The 19,476-nt window shown below is 42.9% G+C and overlaps 1 protein-coding gene across 3 annotated transcripts in view; it reads left to right on the top strand.

Annotated features, from left to right (window-relative positions):
• SSBP4 (single stranded DNA binding protein 4) overlaps positions 1 to 11,092 on the top strand; it is an 837,412-nt gene extending 826,320 nt beyond the window's left edge. For all 3 annotated transcript variants that reach the window (XM_063914741.1, XM_063914742.1, XM_063914743.1), the window contains 4 exons: positions 2,668 to 2,746; positions 4,453 to 4,481; positions 5,495 to 5,596; positions 10,516 to 11,092. In XM_063914741.1, the coding sequence (XP_063770811.1) occupies positions 2,668 to 2,746; positions 4,453 to 4,481; positions 5,495 to 5,596; positions 10,516 to 10,545 (240 nt within the window). In that variant the 3' untranslated portion in view covers positions 10,546 to 11,092. The remainder of the gene's footprint in view (positions 1 to 2,667; positions 2,747 to 4,452; positions 4,482 to 5,494; positions 5,597 to 10,515) is intronic.
• Positions 11,093 to 19,476: the final 8,384 nt, after the last annotated feature.

Below are 19,476 nucleotides of genomic sequence, written 5' to 3'. Positions count from 1 at the left end.
CACCTGACCTTATAGCTTTTAGAATGATTATAATTGGATTTCTTTTAATTAAGTCCATCTGCCTATAAAATGCACTGATGTTTATTAATGTCTCCAACCTTAAGGAAGTATCCAGAAACACATTTTTGGGTATGTATTACATGCAATGGAATCATAGACAAAAAAAAAGATCAGGCGAGTTCTTCCATCACTTTGGTGTCATTTGCCTTGGGGTTTGGAGACTATCAGCATTACTAAAATATTGGTATACTCTCCAGCAATAATATTTATTTGAGAAAACCTAAGGGGGAAGGGGATGTAGTTGCTTACAGCATGGCAAGAGATAATATTGTGAGAAAAAAAGTATCAATCAATCAGCTCTATTTTTCAAATACAGCTGTGAACATGTAAATTAGGACCTGATGGGTTAGTAACTTATCTCACAATTTTAGCTCTCTCCAAGCTTTGATAAATAGCCCCCTAAATATCCATACAAACTGGGTCTCATTAATCTTCTTATTTACACCTCATAACTTTTTGTATCTATTTTGAGAACATTGACTGTATATACAGACTGTGAGGAGTATAAAGATGACTTTACTACGAAGCACAGATATATAGACACCATGCTACTGTTAGAGACAGGAAGTCTGGGTGGCATATACAGTATGTGAACTTCACCTTCAGTGATGATAAACAGTAATAAAAGGGAGTAAGGAAATGGCGGAGGTGTTGGCAGGGAGGCTGTAATTATTATAACCGCTCATTAAATCCCTGGTATTTGTTAGTGGCTACATTGATCCATATTTTTCATACTTTTTCATATTTAACTGTCCAGTTAGGAAACATACTTAAAATGTATTCCTTTGAAGAAAAAAAACAAAGTTAGTTCATCACTTCAATCCTCAATTTCGAGTCTTGCTTTTCCCAGTTTGTGGCTATTTGGAATATTTCAGCATTATTCAGCAAGTGTGTGAGAAAAGATTGTCTTGGGAACAATCCAACGTTTTTATGGTAGTCCAACAGCTTTGTGGTCTCGATCAACAATAAAATAAGAGGGTCACTACGCATGCAGATATTTGTTGCCTCTATAATCACGGCTGTTAGCCTAGGGAAAGACATTGTGCTGCTTGGAAGAAAGTAGACACTACTTATTGTAGCACTTATAAAGAATTTCGTCATCTTTTCCCTTATGTCTTCCCTATCTATCGTGATTCTCAAGCTTTGTTACTATAAGGATTTTTGTGTTTCTAGAACTTGTGAGTGGGATGACAGAAAATTGGCATGGCAGAGTGCTGATCTCCTCACGTGCCTTGAATAAGTGCAGAAAATTCTAAATTGAAAGGCATCATGTGCTGGTTAATGTCTAGAGGTTGTGTGTGAATTTACTTATATTGCAAGTATAAAGATCGAGGGATTTGAAATTTTACTCAAACGTCTGTAAATGAGGTTGGTTTGTGTCTCCAAATTACCTGGAGGAAATGTGGCATATCTAACCTGGACTAAGATATTGAAAGGTTCTAAGAATTGCTCTAAGTATAGAGTTGCCTTCATAGGAGAGTGAAGGGAGGTGGGTTCTCTGACAGCTAGAGACTCCTGTTCTTCTTCTAGAGAAGGAGAATATGATATGATGTTCGTGAAAGTTAAGGTTGTTCTGTGGTTCTTTGGTAAGCAATGCAAATTAATCTAATATGTCATCTTCTATGATAGCCACATATTTTGTTAATATTGTAATGCAACTTTAAGGAACTTGAGAGCTTCATGGGAAAATCTCACCAGTAAGAATTTAAGAATATACAGATAGTAGGTATGGTAGGTGCATGTATCCTGCCTGCCCTTAAAATATATACAGACTTGAAAGTCATGGGTAAGAGAGAAAAGTTGGCCAGATAAAGTTTGTTATAAGCCTTTGTAATGGAGACCCCTAAATATAGTAGTGAATAACAATTGGTCTATTTGAAACTATTGGTTTTGCACCCTGACAGGGAATCCGAACTGTATATATCCAAATTAGAAGAGAGATTAGTGGCTTGTTGAGGCTGAGGAACATGCTGCCTGCATATATTGAGTATTGGCCTTCCAAGTGTCACCCCCACTCTGGCAGAGGTCAGCATATTTTGGCAGCCAGTGTTTTATTAGAAAAGGAAAGGATAGTGGGGAATCCTGACTATCTCACTGCCTGCACAATCGTCTGACTGAAATAGTTTCATGCTGGTATAATTATAGTCTCAGCATTTTGACATTTAAACAATAAATGTAATCTAATTTTTTTCTCCCTTTTGTATTGTATTTTTGCAATATCAATAAATATATGATAGTAACAGCAGTGATTGTGAGAGTGCATATTGTGGGTAATTCTTCTCCTGGTTTTAGCTATAGGTTGTTTTAACCCATCTACTTATGAAGTGGAGATTTCATCTGATATGTAACTGTCCCATCATCAGTTTCTTTGTTACTGAAAACATGTATCTAAATAACCCAATCATTGTTATTCTAAAAAACATGTGAGTGCTATCGGTCTGTGTGAGTGGACATCTGCCAACCACACTGACAAGCCCCTGTATAATCCAGCTGCTCTGTCCGAGCTGTGAGCAGCCAGATCTGTCCAAGTTGCCACTTACATGGGAAAACTGATCCTGTTGCTTGATGTCAGGCCAAGCCATTTTTGTAACCAGAGCTTTCTTGCAGTTCCCAATGGGTCCGGGTCCTGATGGCCCAATGGGAGGAATGGGTGCAATGGAACCTCATCATATGAATGGATCGTTAGGTAAGAGTACAAAATGAGATAGAGATATGTGTATATTTCTCTGTATGATGCATAATTAGTTTTATATAAATACACAATAAATAATAATATAAATGAGGAGGCGAATGGAGGAAGGTGTTATGTAACAATATTCTGAAAAATGAGTTTTCTTAATGGATGAAGTTGATGTGACTTAGGGATAATAGTAACAACGTTATTAAATGTTGATAGTCTATTTACTTATATATTTGGTGGATAAAAGTGTTAATGTCCATTTCTTAAGTTCTAATAATTTATCTTTAACCATTAATATCTCAACTCAGTTTCTTCTAAACATAACAGAACACCTTCATCAACTCGCATCTTCAGTACTTTTCATATGTCTCCATATAATCAAAATTCCAATAGTAGCTTTGTGGCTAACATATTAATGTTTAGAACAAAATGATGAACAACTAAATATTGGAGGTCGCTATGTAATGGAAAGTGTAAAAGGAAGGTTCAAATGATCATACTCATAGAAAAAGTAGACAAGGATGAGAGAAGGGAAACATTAATACATGACAGAATGATACAGCTTAGACAATTGTATGTAAAACCCTCTTCTTCACAAAAGAACATTAACTCCACAAAAAGAATAAAGTATGCAATATTAACAGTTAAATTACATAACTATTAGAATATTTCTGTACTTGGCTGTTTCAAATATAAAAACACAGAAGAGCAAAAACAACACTACAAAATAAATTATGCAACACTATTCTTTTCAACAGCAAGAGAAAATAAAATGACAATAAATAGCACAAGATAGAGGGCGATTTCTAGGTGACCATTTCAAGCGCTACAGTCTTACATTCTGATGCAATAGTGGCATCTTGTGGCAAGTGCTATAACTGCAGATTAGCATACTACTTTAGAACATACTACTTTAGCAATAAAGTAGTACGTTCAATTCATCTCAATTAATATATCAATATATAATGAATGTTAAAAAATAAAATTGTACACATTAATACAAAGAAGTAAAACAAAATAATGCAACTTTGATATAATGGAGCAACAAGAATGTGCTTGTTTGAGTTTATGAAATACAGAGAACCTTTCTAGTAGTGTTTAAAGGTGCATACACACTTCCCGAGAAAACGACATTGCTAATTTTCACCCTTCCTGAGCGACGTTGTTCACTTTTTCAGCAAGTGTGTATACCGGCGACGATGAGCGATGTGTGGCCCCGTGGGTTGTTAACGACCCTCGTTGTTGACCGTGCATGCAGTGCAATTTGGACTATCATCCAAGAGCTGCCTGCACGGCCCAGCCAGGGCGTGACGTCACTGAGCTATATGGTCATCATAATACTCAGTGTGTACGCCCTGCACGTCGCCTAGTGTGTACCCACCAATACTCATTACAGTTCCAGCAAATAATAAATAAAAAATAATAAATATGTGGGTCATATGCAAAGTATATCCATTTCCATCTCGTAATACTAGAGAATGAAATAATACAGATGATGGAAGATCAAAATACATATTTTGCTGTTTAATATTAGCATTTTTTTTAGAATATTCAGAATATAGTATTCATGAAACATTTGTGAATTTGCATTAAACAAAAATGTATCCCATAGTGTGAAGTAAATAATGTGTTCATTTAAATGTATTATTCATTCTTTCAATTAAAACATTAGGTTTGTCATTTTATTGTTTTTTTTTATCTGTGTTTTGCAGGCTCTGGAGATATGGATGTGTTGCCAAAGGTATTAAAAATATATATTGGGCTGAATGTTATGGAAAATGACAACTGTTTTATTAGAAAACTGTACAAAAATCATTGTAGCAAATGCGAGGATTATGGTTCCCAGTCTGTGTTTGTGTTGTAGGGATATTATCATAATGACTCCAATTACCAGTCACATCATTCCATATTGCTCTCGGTGCTCCCGGCTACAGCCATAATGTCATGGGGAAAACGCTGGATTTTTGGAGAGGGGTTCCAAATCTGCTGTCACTGGGCATGTGCAGCACATCGATTCCACCCTTTAATAGTGCATGCAGTGGCCCCTGGCCAGGCTGTGGGGAAGGGGAGTATCCAGGCACCTGCGTTTACCTATGATGTTCACTCAAAGAAATAACAAAGGCTCATACAGTATACTGCTGGGCAGGTCCCAGGAGCCTCATGCCGATCCGTCCTCCAGAATAGTGGGGCTTGATAATACATTAACGCTCCAGGTATAAGACAGCATCTGATGTTATATTGTGTGTGTGTGTCTATTCAATATTTATGTGTATGCCAGACTCCTTAGCTGATACTATTATATAGATTCAGGTCAGCACAACTCATTGCATTGTGCTTTTTTTGCTTGTCAGATTTAATTAAGAGGTGATACAGACACCTCTTTTGAGTAAGCTGCAGACCCATTTCTAATGAGATTTTATAGTGTATGCAAATATTTATATATCTGTATAATTTTGTTTTGCTGTATATTGGTGCCAGTATGTTATTTTTTTTCTTTTTACCAGAGAGTTGTGTTTATGTCAGTAGAAAAGAGAACCTTTAATAAGGAGACATGCTTCTCTATAAAATATTTGAATTTAATTATATTTGATATTTTTATTTTGAAACATACTGTAATGTATTTAGATGTGTACCGCCATAATGTTGCTTGTCCAGTATAATGAATCATTTATGAAATTATCTAATGAAGAATATCCGAGTGTAAAGTATGTATGAATGTATTAAATTGGCTGAATATTCATGTCTCCCTTATAGAACTCTCCAAATAACATGGCAGGGATGAATAACCCTCCAGGAACGCCACGTGATGACGGAGAGATGGGCGGGAACTTCTTAAACCCCTTCCAAAGCGAAAGCGTAAGTGTTTAATTCCTCTGTGCTGAATATGGCTATATGTTTCATTAGTCTGGGGGTTGGGCCATTTATTCTTTGGTGGCAAGAAAAGCTAAGTTCCCTATATATATAGGGGTATATGCAATTGCTGTCAAATTCCCGAAAATGTCGAAAAACGGGGCATTTTCGACACAAAGAAAAATCGACAATGCAATACAGTACTTTTCGACAAAAAAACTGACTTTTCAGATTCGACTTTTTGCAGTTCGACATTTTGAAAATTCGACATGTCTGCAGTGGTAAAAATGCGGCAATTCGACAAGAGTATATTCAATTGAAGAATGTCGATTCGACTTTAGTGCTTTTCGACAGTAATATCGTCAATTTCCTTCTGCCTCACTTTGCTGGTGGAATCTAATAAAAAAAATTTAAAACATGTTGTTTTTTTTTTTTTTTTATTGCTAATAGCATATCTATTTATATTAGAAGGGATTATGTACTTGGTTTGTCTATTAGAGGGACACAAGTATTATTTATATATTTTTAAAAAGAATATTTTTTTTTTAACTGACTAAAATAGAGAGAGCATGGTTTTTAGTGGGAAGGGTTGGGAATGGGTTTAAATCAAGAAAAAAAATGCATGGGGTCCCCCCTCCTAAGCATAACCAGCCTCGGGCTCTTCGAGCCGGTCCTGGTTGTAAAAAATATGGGGGGAAAACGGACAGGGGATCCCCCGTATTTTTAGAACCAGCACCGGGCTCTGCGTCCGGTCCTGGTGCAAAAAATACGGGGGACAAAAAGCGTAGGGGTCCCCCGTATTTTTTGTACCAGCACCGGGCTCCACTAGCAGGGGAGATAATGCCACAGCCGGAGGACACTTTTATACCGGTCCCTGCGGCCGTGACATTAAAACCCCAACTAGTCACCCCTGGCCGGGGTAACCTGGAGGAGTGGGGACCCCTTAAATCAAGGTGTCCCCCCCCCCCCCCCTCCAGCCACCCAAGGGCCAGGGGTGAAGCCCGAGGCTGTCCCCCCCATCCAAGGGCTGCGGATGGGGGGCTGATAGCCTTGTTGAAAATGAAAGAATATTGTTTTTTGCAGAAGAACTACAAGTCCCAGCAAGCCTCCCCCAGCATGCGGGGGGAAAAGTGGCCCGCTAGTACCTGTAGTTCTACTGCACAAAAAATACCCAAATAAAAACAGGACACGCACACCTTGAAAGTACAACTTTATTACATACATGTCGACACACACACATACTTACCTATGTTGACACGACGTTCGGTCCACTTGTCCAAGTAGAATCCACGGGGTGTACCTGAAAATAAAATTATACTCACCTAAATCCAGTGTCCTGTTATTATTTGTAATCCTCGTACTTGGCAAAAAAAAAAAAAACCGCATACCCGATCCACATGGACTGAAAGGGGTCCCATGTTTACACATGGGACCCCGAATGCTGTGACCCCCCGTGACTCCTGTCACTGAGGGTCCCTTCAGGCAATCAGGGAGCGCCACGTCCTGGCACTCTCCTGATTGCCTATGCGCGTCTGAGCTGGCAGACAGCGCATCGCACAGCCCCTCCATTATATTCAATGGTGGGAACTTTGCGGTCAGCGATGAGGTTACCCGCGGTCAGCGGCTGACCGCGGGTGACCTCACCGCTGACCGCAAAGTTCCCACCATTGAAGATAATGGAGGGGGCTGTGCAATGCGCGTCTGACACCACAGACGCGCATAGCCAATCAGGAGAGTGCCACGACGTGGCGCTCCCTGATTGCCTGAAGGGACCCTCAGTGACAGCAGTCACGGGGGGGGTCTCTGCATTCAGGGAAAGGGGTACCATGTGTAAACATGGGACCCCTTTCAGTCCGTGTGGATCGGGTATGCGTTTGTTTTTTTTGCCAAGTACGTGGATTACAAATATCACTGGACACTGGATTTAGGAGAGTATAATTTTATTTTCAGGTACCCCGGATTGTCGTCGACATTGAAGACGTGGACAGAGTCGGCGTGTCAACATAGGTAAGTATGTATGTGTCGGCATGTATGTATACTTGTGGGTCTCCAAGTACCAGCTTGTGGGGAGGCTTGCTGGGACTTGTAGTTCTTCTGCAAAAAACAATATTCTTTCATTTTCATCAAGGCTATCAGCCCCCCATCCGCAGCCCTTGGATGGGGGGGACAGCCTCGGGCTTCACCCCTGGCCCTTGGGTGGCTGGAGGGGGGGACCCCTTGATTTAAGGGGTCCCCACTCCTCCAGGTTACCCCGGCCAGGGGTGACTAGTTGGGGTTTTAATGCCACGGCCGCAGGGACCGGTATAAAAGTGTCCCCCGGCTGTGGCATTATCTCCCAGCTAGTGGAGCCCGGTGCTGGTACAAAAAATACGGGGGACCCCTACGCTTTTTATCTCCCGTATTTTTTGCACCAGGACCGGACGCAGAGCCCGGTGCGGGTTCTAAAAATATGGGGGATCCCCTGTCCGTTTTCCCCCCGTATTTTTACAACCAGGACCGGCTCGAAGAGCCCGAGGCTGGTTATGCTTAGGATGGGGGACCCCACGCATTTTTTTCCAGTGTTTTTTAACCATTTCTGCGCCGTCGGAAAAGTCGAATCCAGGACGCACTTATCCGTCAATTCCTCCGTTTTTCGACAGCGGGACTGTCGAATCCGTTTTGTATTGAATATGTCGAATTCCGGCACCCCCCGGCCGGAATTCGACTGTCGAATTTAAAAACGCTCGAATTCCAGCCGGAATTTGACCGCAATTGCATATACCCCATAGTGCCTAAGAGCACAACTATTTTTTTTTTCTATATAAATCCATTATTATGTTAATTATAAATGATTGACAGAGGTGTCTTTTTGCAGGATCGCCTAGTTACAAACAAGCAATTTTGTATCTAGGATTTTATAGAACAAAAAAATAAATCCGTACTTTCACTGACATACTGGATTTGGGACAGTGTAGCATTTTATTTTCAGAATCTCTCCAAAGTGATGAACTGAAGTAGAAAAATATTTTCAGTCACTTGTAATCAGTATGTATTGCTGTGGTCAGTGCTGCATGCATCACAGGAGAAGTTATTCTTCAAATACAGGTAAACAGAACAATTTGTGATGCACTAAGAGCACAGAGTATAAGGCTGAACAACCACACAAAATGTGTATACATTAATCACAGTACTTTTTATAGTTAATTGGTAATCACTTATAAAAGTCACATCACTACAAATAACAATAACAGTAGCAAGATATGTTCTTTAACTCTTATATATGGCTCTCCTCTATGTAAATTTAAGAAAGCATACATAGATATGTTTCCATGTGCTGCTCTGGGATACAGTTAATATACTAACTTCTGCTTGCATCCAAGTTGACAGAACTCTGTTCTGTATGATGCGAATTTTATGGGGCTGTATAGCCACATATTGGACAGTGGGGCCGATTCAGACCTGATCGCTGCAGTGTTTTCTCACAGGCTCCGATCAGGTCTGCACTGCGCATGCGTATGCACCACAATGAGCAGGTGCGACGACCTGCAGCAACGGCGATTGCCGGTCAGTGACGGGATGGTGCAAAAATTCCGCAGGCACCGGCGAACGCAAGCAGATTGACAGGAAGAGGGCATTTGTGGGTAGCAGCAACTGACCGTTTCTAAGGAGTGTCCGGAAAAACGCAGGAGGGACCCGGTGTTTTGTGGGAGGATTTCTGACGTCTGCTCCGGCCCCGATCATTGCAGTGGCAGAGTAAGTCCTGGGCTGTGCAGAGACTGCACACGTTTGTGCAGCTCTCCAGCATAAGTAATCGCACACCTAAACACACACAATACCCTTCCCCGGTAAGCGGCGACTACCTGATCGCAGGGATGCAAAAAACGCACCCCAGCGATCAGGTCTGAATTACCCCCCGAGTGCCCATGCTGACCCCTGTCCACAGCCAAAGTGCCTTTAATGGACCCGTGAGTGTCAGAACTGGATCATGGAGCAACAGAAGAAGGTGACCTGGACTGATGAATCACATTTTCTTTTACATCATGTGGATGGCCGGGTGCGTGTGTGTTGTTTACCCGGGAAAGAGATGGCACCAGAATGCACTATGGAAAGAAGACAAGTTGGAGGAGATGGTATGATGCTCTGGGCAATGTCCTGCTTGTAAATCTTGGGTCATGCCATTCATGTGGATGTTACTTTGACATGTACCACCTACCTACCAAACATTGTTGCAAACCAAGTATACATCTTCAATGCCAACCATATTGCCTAATGTCAGTTGCCTCTTCAGCAGGATAATGGGCCCTGCAAAACTAACCAAATTGCTCAGGAATGGTTTGAAGCTCATGGCAAAGTGTTCAAGATGTTGACTTGGCCTCCAAATTGCCCAGATCTTTATCTGATTGACATCTGCGGAATGTGCTGGGGGAAAAAAGACAGAGCCCTGGAGGCCCCACTGCAAAACTTACAGGACTTTAAGGCTATGGTGCTAAAGTCTTGGTGCCAGATACCACAGGACACCTTCAGAGGTCTTGTGGAGTCCATGCATCAGAGCTGTTTTGGCAGCATTAGGTGGACCTAGACAATAGTAGATAGGTGGTTTTAAAGTTATGGCTGATGGATGTATACTCTGTTTTATTTACCTAGGGGAGTCCCATATATACAATATCAGGTAATGAATACCTTACTTATTATTTTTTAATGTGATTTTTATAATCTTTTATGCCTAATTATGGATTATGAACTGGAGTGCATAACATCCATTATAAAGTCTCCTAATGATTCTGTGGGAGAGCTGGACTTAGCACTATATGGTAAGTTTATATGGACAGTGTGTATAAGGGTATAAATAGTTCATCATAATAATTTCTGCCTTTAACAAGATGTATACAGCACACAGCATTTTCAGTTATAACTATAAATACTTTTCATTTATCTTCCCTGCACAGTACTCACCCAGCATGACCATGAGCGTGTGATATCCTCCCATACACCAGTGCATTGAGCCTCTCCAGTGGAGGACTATCAGTGTCCAAGCAGTGAGGATGACAAATTAGTACATTGTATATTTAAAAGCAGGAAAGCATCCACCCTACAGGCTCCTTTGCATTCTTTTTAAAGACACAAAAATATCCTTACAAAGCAAATGACTGGACTGCATTTCTGCAATGACTGTACATGTTAAACAATGGTGTGGGAGGGACATTTCAGCCACACCTTGGTGAAGTTGTTTCTTACTCTACTGCCCAGTTCCAACTTGCAGAGACAAGAGGATCTTTCCTGGATGTTCCAAAACAGCTAGTGAAGTTGGGGTTCAAATTCAGCCGACGTATTGTGAATAACCATCTCAGACCACCAAGATCCATAGCTTGGTTTCCAATGAGTATTGGGAGAATTCAACAGTCATAACATATGGACTTCTTTTGTGCCAGGAAAATAGTCCTTCTGACATTGAAGAAGTTACAGCCGACACCTGTGCAAGTTTTCTGGTTTTATTTATTATTAAATTTCTTACTGCTTACTTAAGGAGACTTAAACTCCTCACGTCTTACCTCCATATCAGTGTACATTGCATCCAGCTGTCCACAAGAAGAATCCTCTCATGCATGTGTGTCTGTGACTTCTCTACAGATGCTAGGTTCAAGCGGCCTGAACTCTACGCTTTGTCTAATGTAGAACATGAAACACGTTGGATCCCTCTGCTTATGTCACTTCAGTCACTCAGCCAATAATTACTGAGTGCAAAAAAAAATCCAGTGTTTTAAAAATATTCCTATATTACTATGCACAACATGGGGTCTTGTCTAGGACGTGAAAATACATAGAGAAGCAATTAAGGAATCTGGGAAGTAGGTAGCTGTGCAAAAAAGGCGATACATTGGTTGCTCTGGGTTCCAACTTTAAGTGTTCTAGTACAGTTTAGAAAATGAAGTTAAACATCTGAGTGATTGCAATGTTACACCAACAGTTTGCACATCTGCCTATGACCCATTTATTTTTCTTTTGCTATAAATGTGCCCCATAGTCTTTACATAGAGTACATGTGTGTCTGTTCTGCAGTGTGTACAGATGGGGCGTGTTTCTGTTAGACACTCAGTGTTGTGTTGTTGCATACAGTGGCTGTGTGAAATAATGCAAAACTGCAGGAGGCGTCTTAAGTAAAAATATGCCCACTACAGGTTTATGTGATCTGATGCTGCATCTGATAAAGCAGCATTGGATCACCTGTGTGAACATCGAACATCTGAGCAACTCTTAGGTTACACAGGATGTCTTTTAAAAGCATGCCACTGGCTTCTGCACACCCAGAAAACAGGGTGTATGTGCACCTGTTTTCTGGAACACTCCCCTTTGCTGCCCCCAAATGCCAGCAGCATGTCAATTATGTTGCATTTTTGAGACACTGCGACCGGCATCGCAAGACCAGATCTGCGCATGTGCAGATCTAAAAACATCTGAGATTTTCAACAAATATTGGGTTTACATAAATCTCTGAATCAGACACTAACTGCACCATGCTGATTGTGGTAAACTAACCATACACTTACTATGCAGCTCAGAGAGCGTCCAAATGTGCTGTAGTTGTAGAATAACGTGCTCCATCTGTACACTAAACCTGGCGGTATTATCATGTGTGACAATGATAACCCATTCAGAAGAATGTTTATGAAGAGAAGACTGGCCCAGTGACCCACAGTGATCTTAGTTTCCACAACAGTCTGATTGTTTGCCATGAGCTACAACACATACACACACACAACTTACAGAATTATATAGATAGCGCTCTCAGACAGTTTACGAGGACTGGAATATACACTAAATTGGCATGGCTCCAGCTACACTGTGATTCAGCCATCTGCAGCATGCAGAGTCAGAATATACTGGTAGGTCCCATCTGACTGTCCAACAGCAGCGGAGGGTACATTGTTGCTTGCTGAAACGCAGGCTGAGTGGTCCCAGGCAGGAGCATTCCTGTCCGCTATTGCAGGTGATAGCAGGGCTTCTAGGACAGAGCCCATTAACTCTGCAGCAGCGGGTGCGCCGCAGAGCTCCAATGGAAGAGCAGTGATCTTACTTGAGTCCCGCTGTAAACCACACAGGTGCTGCTGTACATGCAGGTGCCCCTTCAAGGCATGGAGATTGGAGGCAAGCGTCTCCATTTCCTCTGGGAGTTATGCCCCTGCCCCTTCCATTCTAAAAAAATTAAAACAAAATCAATTTATTATTTTCTAAAAAAAAAACCTTAGGGGTCCTGCAGGGAGCACTCTTTATAAACATTATCTGTTATTAAATATATATGATAATAACTCTCATTTGTAGATGTCTGTGTGGTTTAGCATAATGCAAAGCAAAATAGGTGATGGATATTGTGTGGGATCTCTATAATAGCCATGTCTTTGTCTTCCAACAGTCAGGTCTGTCTCTGTGATGGTCTGTTAACCAGTTGTGATGTGTTGATCGGTCTGAACCAAGAACCCAAGCAGTTTATTCCTTGAAGCTTGATCTCATCTGGCAATAGAGCAGGGCTCTCTTAGGGCACAGATAGATCTTCCTCAACACCAGCACTGATATGTATCTCACTCATCATACATTACACCAACGGAGCCATTGAGAGACCCACCATTGAGATGGGGTTCCATATGTGTTCTCTGATAGGGCTAACACATTGGAGATCAGTGCTCGCTGATGGTCATTTTAATAAGTCAGCCACCATTTGCTACCAGCTATCTGATGAGAATGACTTTGTCATTCCCATATGACAAAACCACAATAAACACCCAAATTACATTTATGAATTCATTCAATCTCCTAACATTGCATGCCACCTAGCAGACCATGCTGGGAGTAGTTGTTTAACAATTAAAGAACCATATGCTGTCCACTTTGATTAACCTGACAGGTCTACAACTTAAAGGTCCGCTGTCTGCTTAAGCACACATGCATATCTCAGAAATTCCTCCACATGTAATACAGAAGGCCCTCTTTTGAAATGTTAAATATGAGGGTCTTTTTTAGTCTGCAATACTACTGTGAAATATTATACCAGGCATATAACCCCTTGAAGGATACAGCAAAGAAGGGCATACAGGAGGACAGGAAGTAACTGTACATATATGTCACATGGGAGCCCACTCTCTTCCTCCCTCCTTCAGAGCCTGCAGGGAAAAGGGACGTTATAGGGGAAACAAGAACTGTCTCTTACATAATAGGGGACACATTTTAACTTTCTTATGAAGGATTTTTTTTCTTTTTTTTTCTAAACATAAAGGACCTCATTGCAAAAGATGTCTGTGCTCTTTCTGTTGTTTAATTTGATTTTTTTTTCTATTGTATCCCAAAGCAACTTTGTACAGGATTATGCTAATAACCCATGTCCTTCCTATTCTTAATTTTTATACTTTTATTTTTCCTCCTGCAATGTCTGCGTTATTCTAGTGTGATGTAAAATACTGTAACATTAGGACAGGATTTAAAAGACAAAAAAATAAAATTGTACCGCTATTTGTTCTTTATATGATGACAGTATTTGGGATATAAAGCATTCTCTCACAGAGCCTGCTTTGTATTTTGCTCGTAGGATTAGAATCAGTCCTAGATTTTAGTTGTCCAGTGTAGAATATATATATATATATATATATATATATATATATAATCTCATGTCATTTGTATGTTCTTTATATTGTAAAAATTCTTTAGACTGAAAAAGTTGCTTATCAAAAAACAAAACTAAAAAAAAACTGCATCAATAAATGTAATTTGATTTTTTTCATATATTTGAGTGGGACTTTTTGTGTGTACATTACCCTGAAAGAAAACCACCTACGTCTTCAGAATATACCTAATGTTTTCTAGACTGTAAGGGATATTTATGAAACAAAATGCTTTTAAGTCATGTCTCTACTGCACAAGGGCATCTGGGTGTATATGTAAGTGTGCTGTCTTAATGGAAGTGGCTAAGTTGGGGCACTGAAAGCACTCACATGCCTTCGTTTGTGCACTGATATAGGAAAACAATGTTTCTGCAGCGGGGTACATTGCGGAAACATCGGGGTGTAGAGATGGATCTTGATCCAGGCACCAACAGGCTAAAACTTTAGACTGTCCCAGGATGCATTGGGGCATCCTCTATAACCCTGCCTCCAGGCACTGTGAGCACAGTTTCGAGTTGGTGCCCTGCAGAGCAGGTCACTTAACAGGGGGGCTGCACTGGGGAGCCCTGAAAAAGCTTTTACTTGAAGACTTCAAGGGCCGCGACATTTACATGTCAGGGTGAAATTCTGTGCTGCGGCTTCGTCACCTCCCCAGCGGCGTTGCATACTCCCACTGGCTCAGTTCCCGGTTACTTACGGCTTGGATGCTCCGGCATTGGGCACACGGTCGCAGCTCTCTCCTGGTTTGCGTGGCTGCTACAAAGGGAAGAGGTCAGAGGGTCCCCCAGGTGGGACCCGCCATTAAATTGCGTTCCAATCGCAGTCTAGGGAGACGGACTGGCGTGGAAACTGTCACCGACCAGTGACCCCACTATATCCACCAGGGCATAGGAGTACAGGTCGAGTGTACTAATGCCCACTTTAATAAGACTCCATAGTACCAGGTGGTGAGAACCAGCATAGGTGAGATGGCGCTTGACCTGTAGCCCTTCCCCCGGCCCAGGGCGCCATCTACTGCTGGTGTTCCCGCCCTGAAGCTGCCTCACACTCTTCCTCACTCCCTGACTGAGACGCTGGGCGCCATCTTCTATGCATAGCTGCTACTGGTCTCCGGTACTGCAGGGCAAGGTCTCCCTTGTAAATCTGCCTGTACATCAGCACTGTGATTTTACAAACACAAGTATTCTACATGTCAATATAAAGACAGCGTTAGTTAAGAACAAGTGTACCTGTGCCAGAATATATTGTACGAGTTTTCTGATATATACGCACTTTGTTTTATATATATATATATATATATATATACACACACACACCCATATCCTAGTCCAGTGCAGTTTTATTGCCTTACTAAAATAATTATCTGCATTGTCACTGTGACTGTGTGTGCCTGTATCTGCTGTGTGGATTTCACTTTCAGTGTATCCCAGCTTTGTCTATCACTGTATTCTGTACCCTAAAGGACTAGGTGCGTCTGGGTCACATATATAGTGCTTCACAGTATTTACGGACCTAGTGTATTCTACTGTGTACTCAGTCACATAATACCAGACTTATTAGCTGGTGTTGTGTACAGTGTACGCGGTCACATACTAGGGAATTTATTTGCAGGTATTGTACTTTGGCTGTATCGTACTAACACGCTCTGTTGTTGCATATCTGAAAATGTCTAACAAAAATACGAGAACGCTCCTGCATCATGCAGCTCATGCACCAAGGATTTGTCTGAGGGGGGAAGTTTTGTATGTGTACTATGTGCCATACGGGTGGTCTTCAGTTTGCCTGCTGTCGGGATCCCGGCGCACAGTATACCTGCACCGGGATTCCGGCACCGGTATGCTGGCCGCCGGGAGCCCTGCCACCGGCACACCCTACTACACCCATGCCATACATCTCGCAGTCAGTCCGCAGCTCCTGTAACCAATAAGGAGCCACCTTGGGCGGGATTCTCAACTATGTTAAATACCCTTGTGACACGCCTTACGCCCCCTATGGGACCTCCTGTACCATTACAGTCACATCTTGTCCCTGTGGTAAATCCACCTTGGGTGGATAATTTGTCTACCCAGTTGCAGCAATTGAATCAATCTTTGGTTAGACATAATACTGCCCCAAGCCACTCTCATGTCACGGAGTCATCTAAGCGGGCCACTTCCTCCTCACAATCCACTAATCTCTCAGGAGATGCTTCTGAAGAGGACGGGGGAGCATACTGTCCCATGAGATACTGACATAGCTGCCTCTGACGAGGAATCTACACCTCAGGTTGATGTCCCTGACCTAGTGGTTGCTATTAAGCAGATCCTGTGGTGTCTAAAAAACCTGATACATTTAAACGTCAGAAGGTAACTAAAACATTATTACCGCATTCTGACCATTTAGTGGACATACGACAAGAACCCTGGATTAGTCGAAGGAAGAAAGTCGTCTTGTCTAAATGGATGGTAGCTCGCTATCCTCTCCCTACAGAGTTGTGTAACAAGTGGGAAAATTCACTGCCGATGGATTCCCTTGTCATCCGTCTGGTGGTGTCATCTACTCTGCCTGTCACCACTGTCACCTCACTGAAGGAACCGACAGATAAGCACGTAGAGGGATGCCTGAAGTCTATTTACTCCCTTACAGGTGCTGTACATAGACCCACTATAGCAGCCTCCTGGTCTGCAAAAGGAATTGAAGCATGTTCAGGCATTAGGGGACGCGTTGCCCCAGGATATAAATAACAATGCCAGACAGTACAAAAAAATACGGTAAAGATTAACTGCGCCCTAGGATGGCCGCAGTGAGGGCGAACAAGGAGAGGTCACTCTCTCTCCACCAAAGCAATACAACAAAAACAAAAAGTACGCCTTCTACTGCGCTATCATGCCATGACAGTACCTGTCTCATATTACCACTGCCGCCTATTGCATTCAGGAGGCGTCCTCTGAGGTGGGTGTGTTGGCAGTGAAGGCATCGACTATGTCCATCCTGGCTCGCTGTATTCTGTGGTTGAGGTCATGGAAGGTGGACCTGGACTTCAAAAATACCTTGGAGGTTCTCCCGTTTAACGGAGACCTCTTATTTGGGGAAGACCTCAATAAAATTTTGGCTGATTTGGCGGCTGCTAAGACTGCCTTTCTCCCTAATACTACTCCTTCTGCACAGAAGGCAAAAGGTACCACTTTTTGCTCCTTTTGACCTCAAGTGAAAGCAAAGGGTCAGACATACCTGAGACAATCTCATGCTTCCAAAACCACAACGCCCAAGGCAAAACAATCCTGGGCAGCCTGTCAGCCTGCTTCTAAACACGACAAGCCTGCTGCATGATGGGGCAGGCCTCCCCCTGGGGGACCCCAGGGTGGGAGGCCGACTGCTGCGATTCACCCAGGTCTGGTTAAAGACCACTTCAGACGCATGGGTGCGAGAAGTTTTCTCACGGGTATGCAGTCTCTTTCAAGAGACGTCCCCCTCACCAGTTTTGCACAACGGTTATCCCTTCGGATCCGTTAAAAGTGCAAGCTCTTCAATTGGTTGTGCGTTCCCTCCTGATGGTGCCAGTGCCTCTGTCCCAGAGAGGTAGAGGATACTACTCGACCCTGTTTCTTGTACCGAAACCCAATGGGTCATTCCGCCCTATACTCAACCTCAAATCACTGAACAAGTTTGGGAGAGTGTCCAAGTTCCCTATGGAAACACTGCACTCGATTGTACTGGCCATGAAACCCGGAGACTATATGGTATCCCTGGATATACAGGATGCTTACCTGCATATACCTATTGCCATATCACATCAGCAATATCTGTGGTTTGCTAATGGCAACCTACACTATCAGTTCCAGGCTTTGCTGTTTGGACTGGCCACGGCTCCTCGGATCTTCACCAAGATTATGGCCGTGATGACGGCTCATCTCCGTCGCCAGGGAGTCAGGATCCTGCCATGTCTGGATGACTTGCTGATTCTGGCAAACTCCCACGGTCCTCCTCAGTCATCTGCAACTGACGGTAAACTTCCTCCAAGCCTATGGGTGGCTCATCAACTGGAATAAGTCCTCGCTGGACCCAGCACAAAGCATGTTGCACCTGGGGGCACTGCTGGACACACACAGCAAACGACTGTTTCTGTCTCCAGAGAAGGTCCTGAAGCTTCAGGACAGGATCAGATACTTCCTCTCTCACCCAAGATTGTCGATACACTAGGCCTGATGGTGTCGGCATTCAACATGGTTTCATTCTCGCCTTCTGCAGAGGTTAATCCTTGCCAGGTGGGACAGCTTGCCTCATCGGATGAGGTCTCACATGGTCTCCTCGACTCCGAAGGTTCGTCTGTCGCTGACCTGGTGGCCACAGGACCAGCAGTTGAGCACGGGATGTCCCTTCTGGATCCCCAACTGGGTCCTATTGACTGCGGACACCAGTCTGAGGGGTTGGAGCAACACTCTTTCCAGGGTCAGTGGACCAGGGAGGTATCACTCCTCCCGATAAAGATTCTGGAATTACGGGCAGTGTTCAATGCTTAGTCTCTCGCCCTGCCTCTGATACAGAACAGGCCTGTTCAAGTACGGTTAGACAACGCCACCACGGTGGCATACATAAACCATCAAGGCGGTACTCGAAGCCGCATGGCAATGATGCAAGTGTCAAAAATCCTCAGTTCGGCGGAATGCCATCTGCCAGCAATATCGGCAGTGTTAATTCCGGGATTCCTCAACTGGGAAGCGGATTTACTCGGTCGTTAGGACGTGCACACCGGAAAGTGGAGTCATCATCAGGAAGTCTTTCATCTTCTAGTGGACAAGTGGGGCCTACCAGATGTAGACCTGATGGCATCTCAACACAATCACAAAGTTACGGTCTTCAGATCAAGAACCAGGGATCCTCAAGCAGTTCAAACAAAGAGGAGGAATACTACTTCTATTCACTCCAGCATGGCCCAGACGGCATTGGTTTTCAGACCTACAGAGTCTACCGATAGAGCGTCCTCTTCTACTTCCTCAACGCCCAGACCTCCTCGTTCAGGGCTCTTGTGTCTACCCGGACCTGGCCAGACTGGCTTTGACGGCTTGGATCTTGAAGCTTCACTCCTGAGGGCCAAAGGATTCTCCAAGGTGGTTATTCAAACTATGCTGAAGGCCCGCAAACCGGCATCAGCGTGGATTTATTACAGGGTCTGGAATTCTTACTTCACGTGGTGTGCTGCTAAGAATTACAATGCTTACAAATTCAGAACTTCCAGACTTCTGGCTTTTCTGCAACAAGGCCTGGACTTAAGCCTTCGTC

The sequence above is a fragment of the Pseudophryne corroboree genome, chromosome 1, assembly GCF_028390025.1.
Source record: "Pseudophryne corroboree isolate aPseCor3 chromosome 1, aPseCor3.hap2, whole genome shotgun sequence".
In the NCBI taxonomy this organism is placed as follows: domain Eukaryota; kingdom Metazoa; phylum Chordata; class Amphibia; order Anura; family Myobatrachidae; genus Pseudophryne; species Pseudophryne corroboree.
This window is presented reverse-complemented; position numbering and strand designations above follow the sequence as displayed.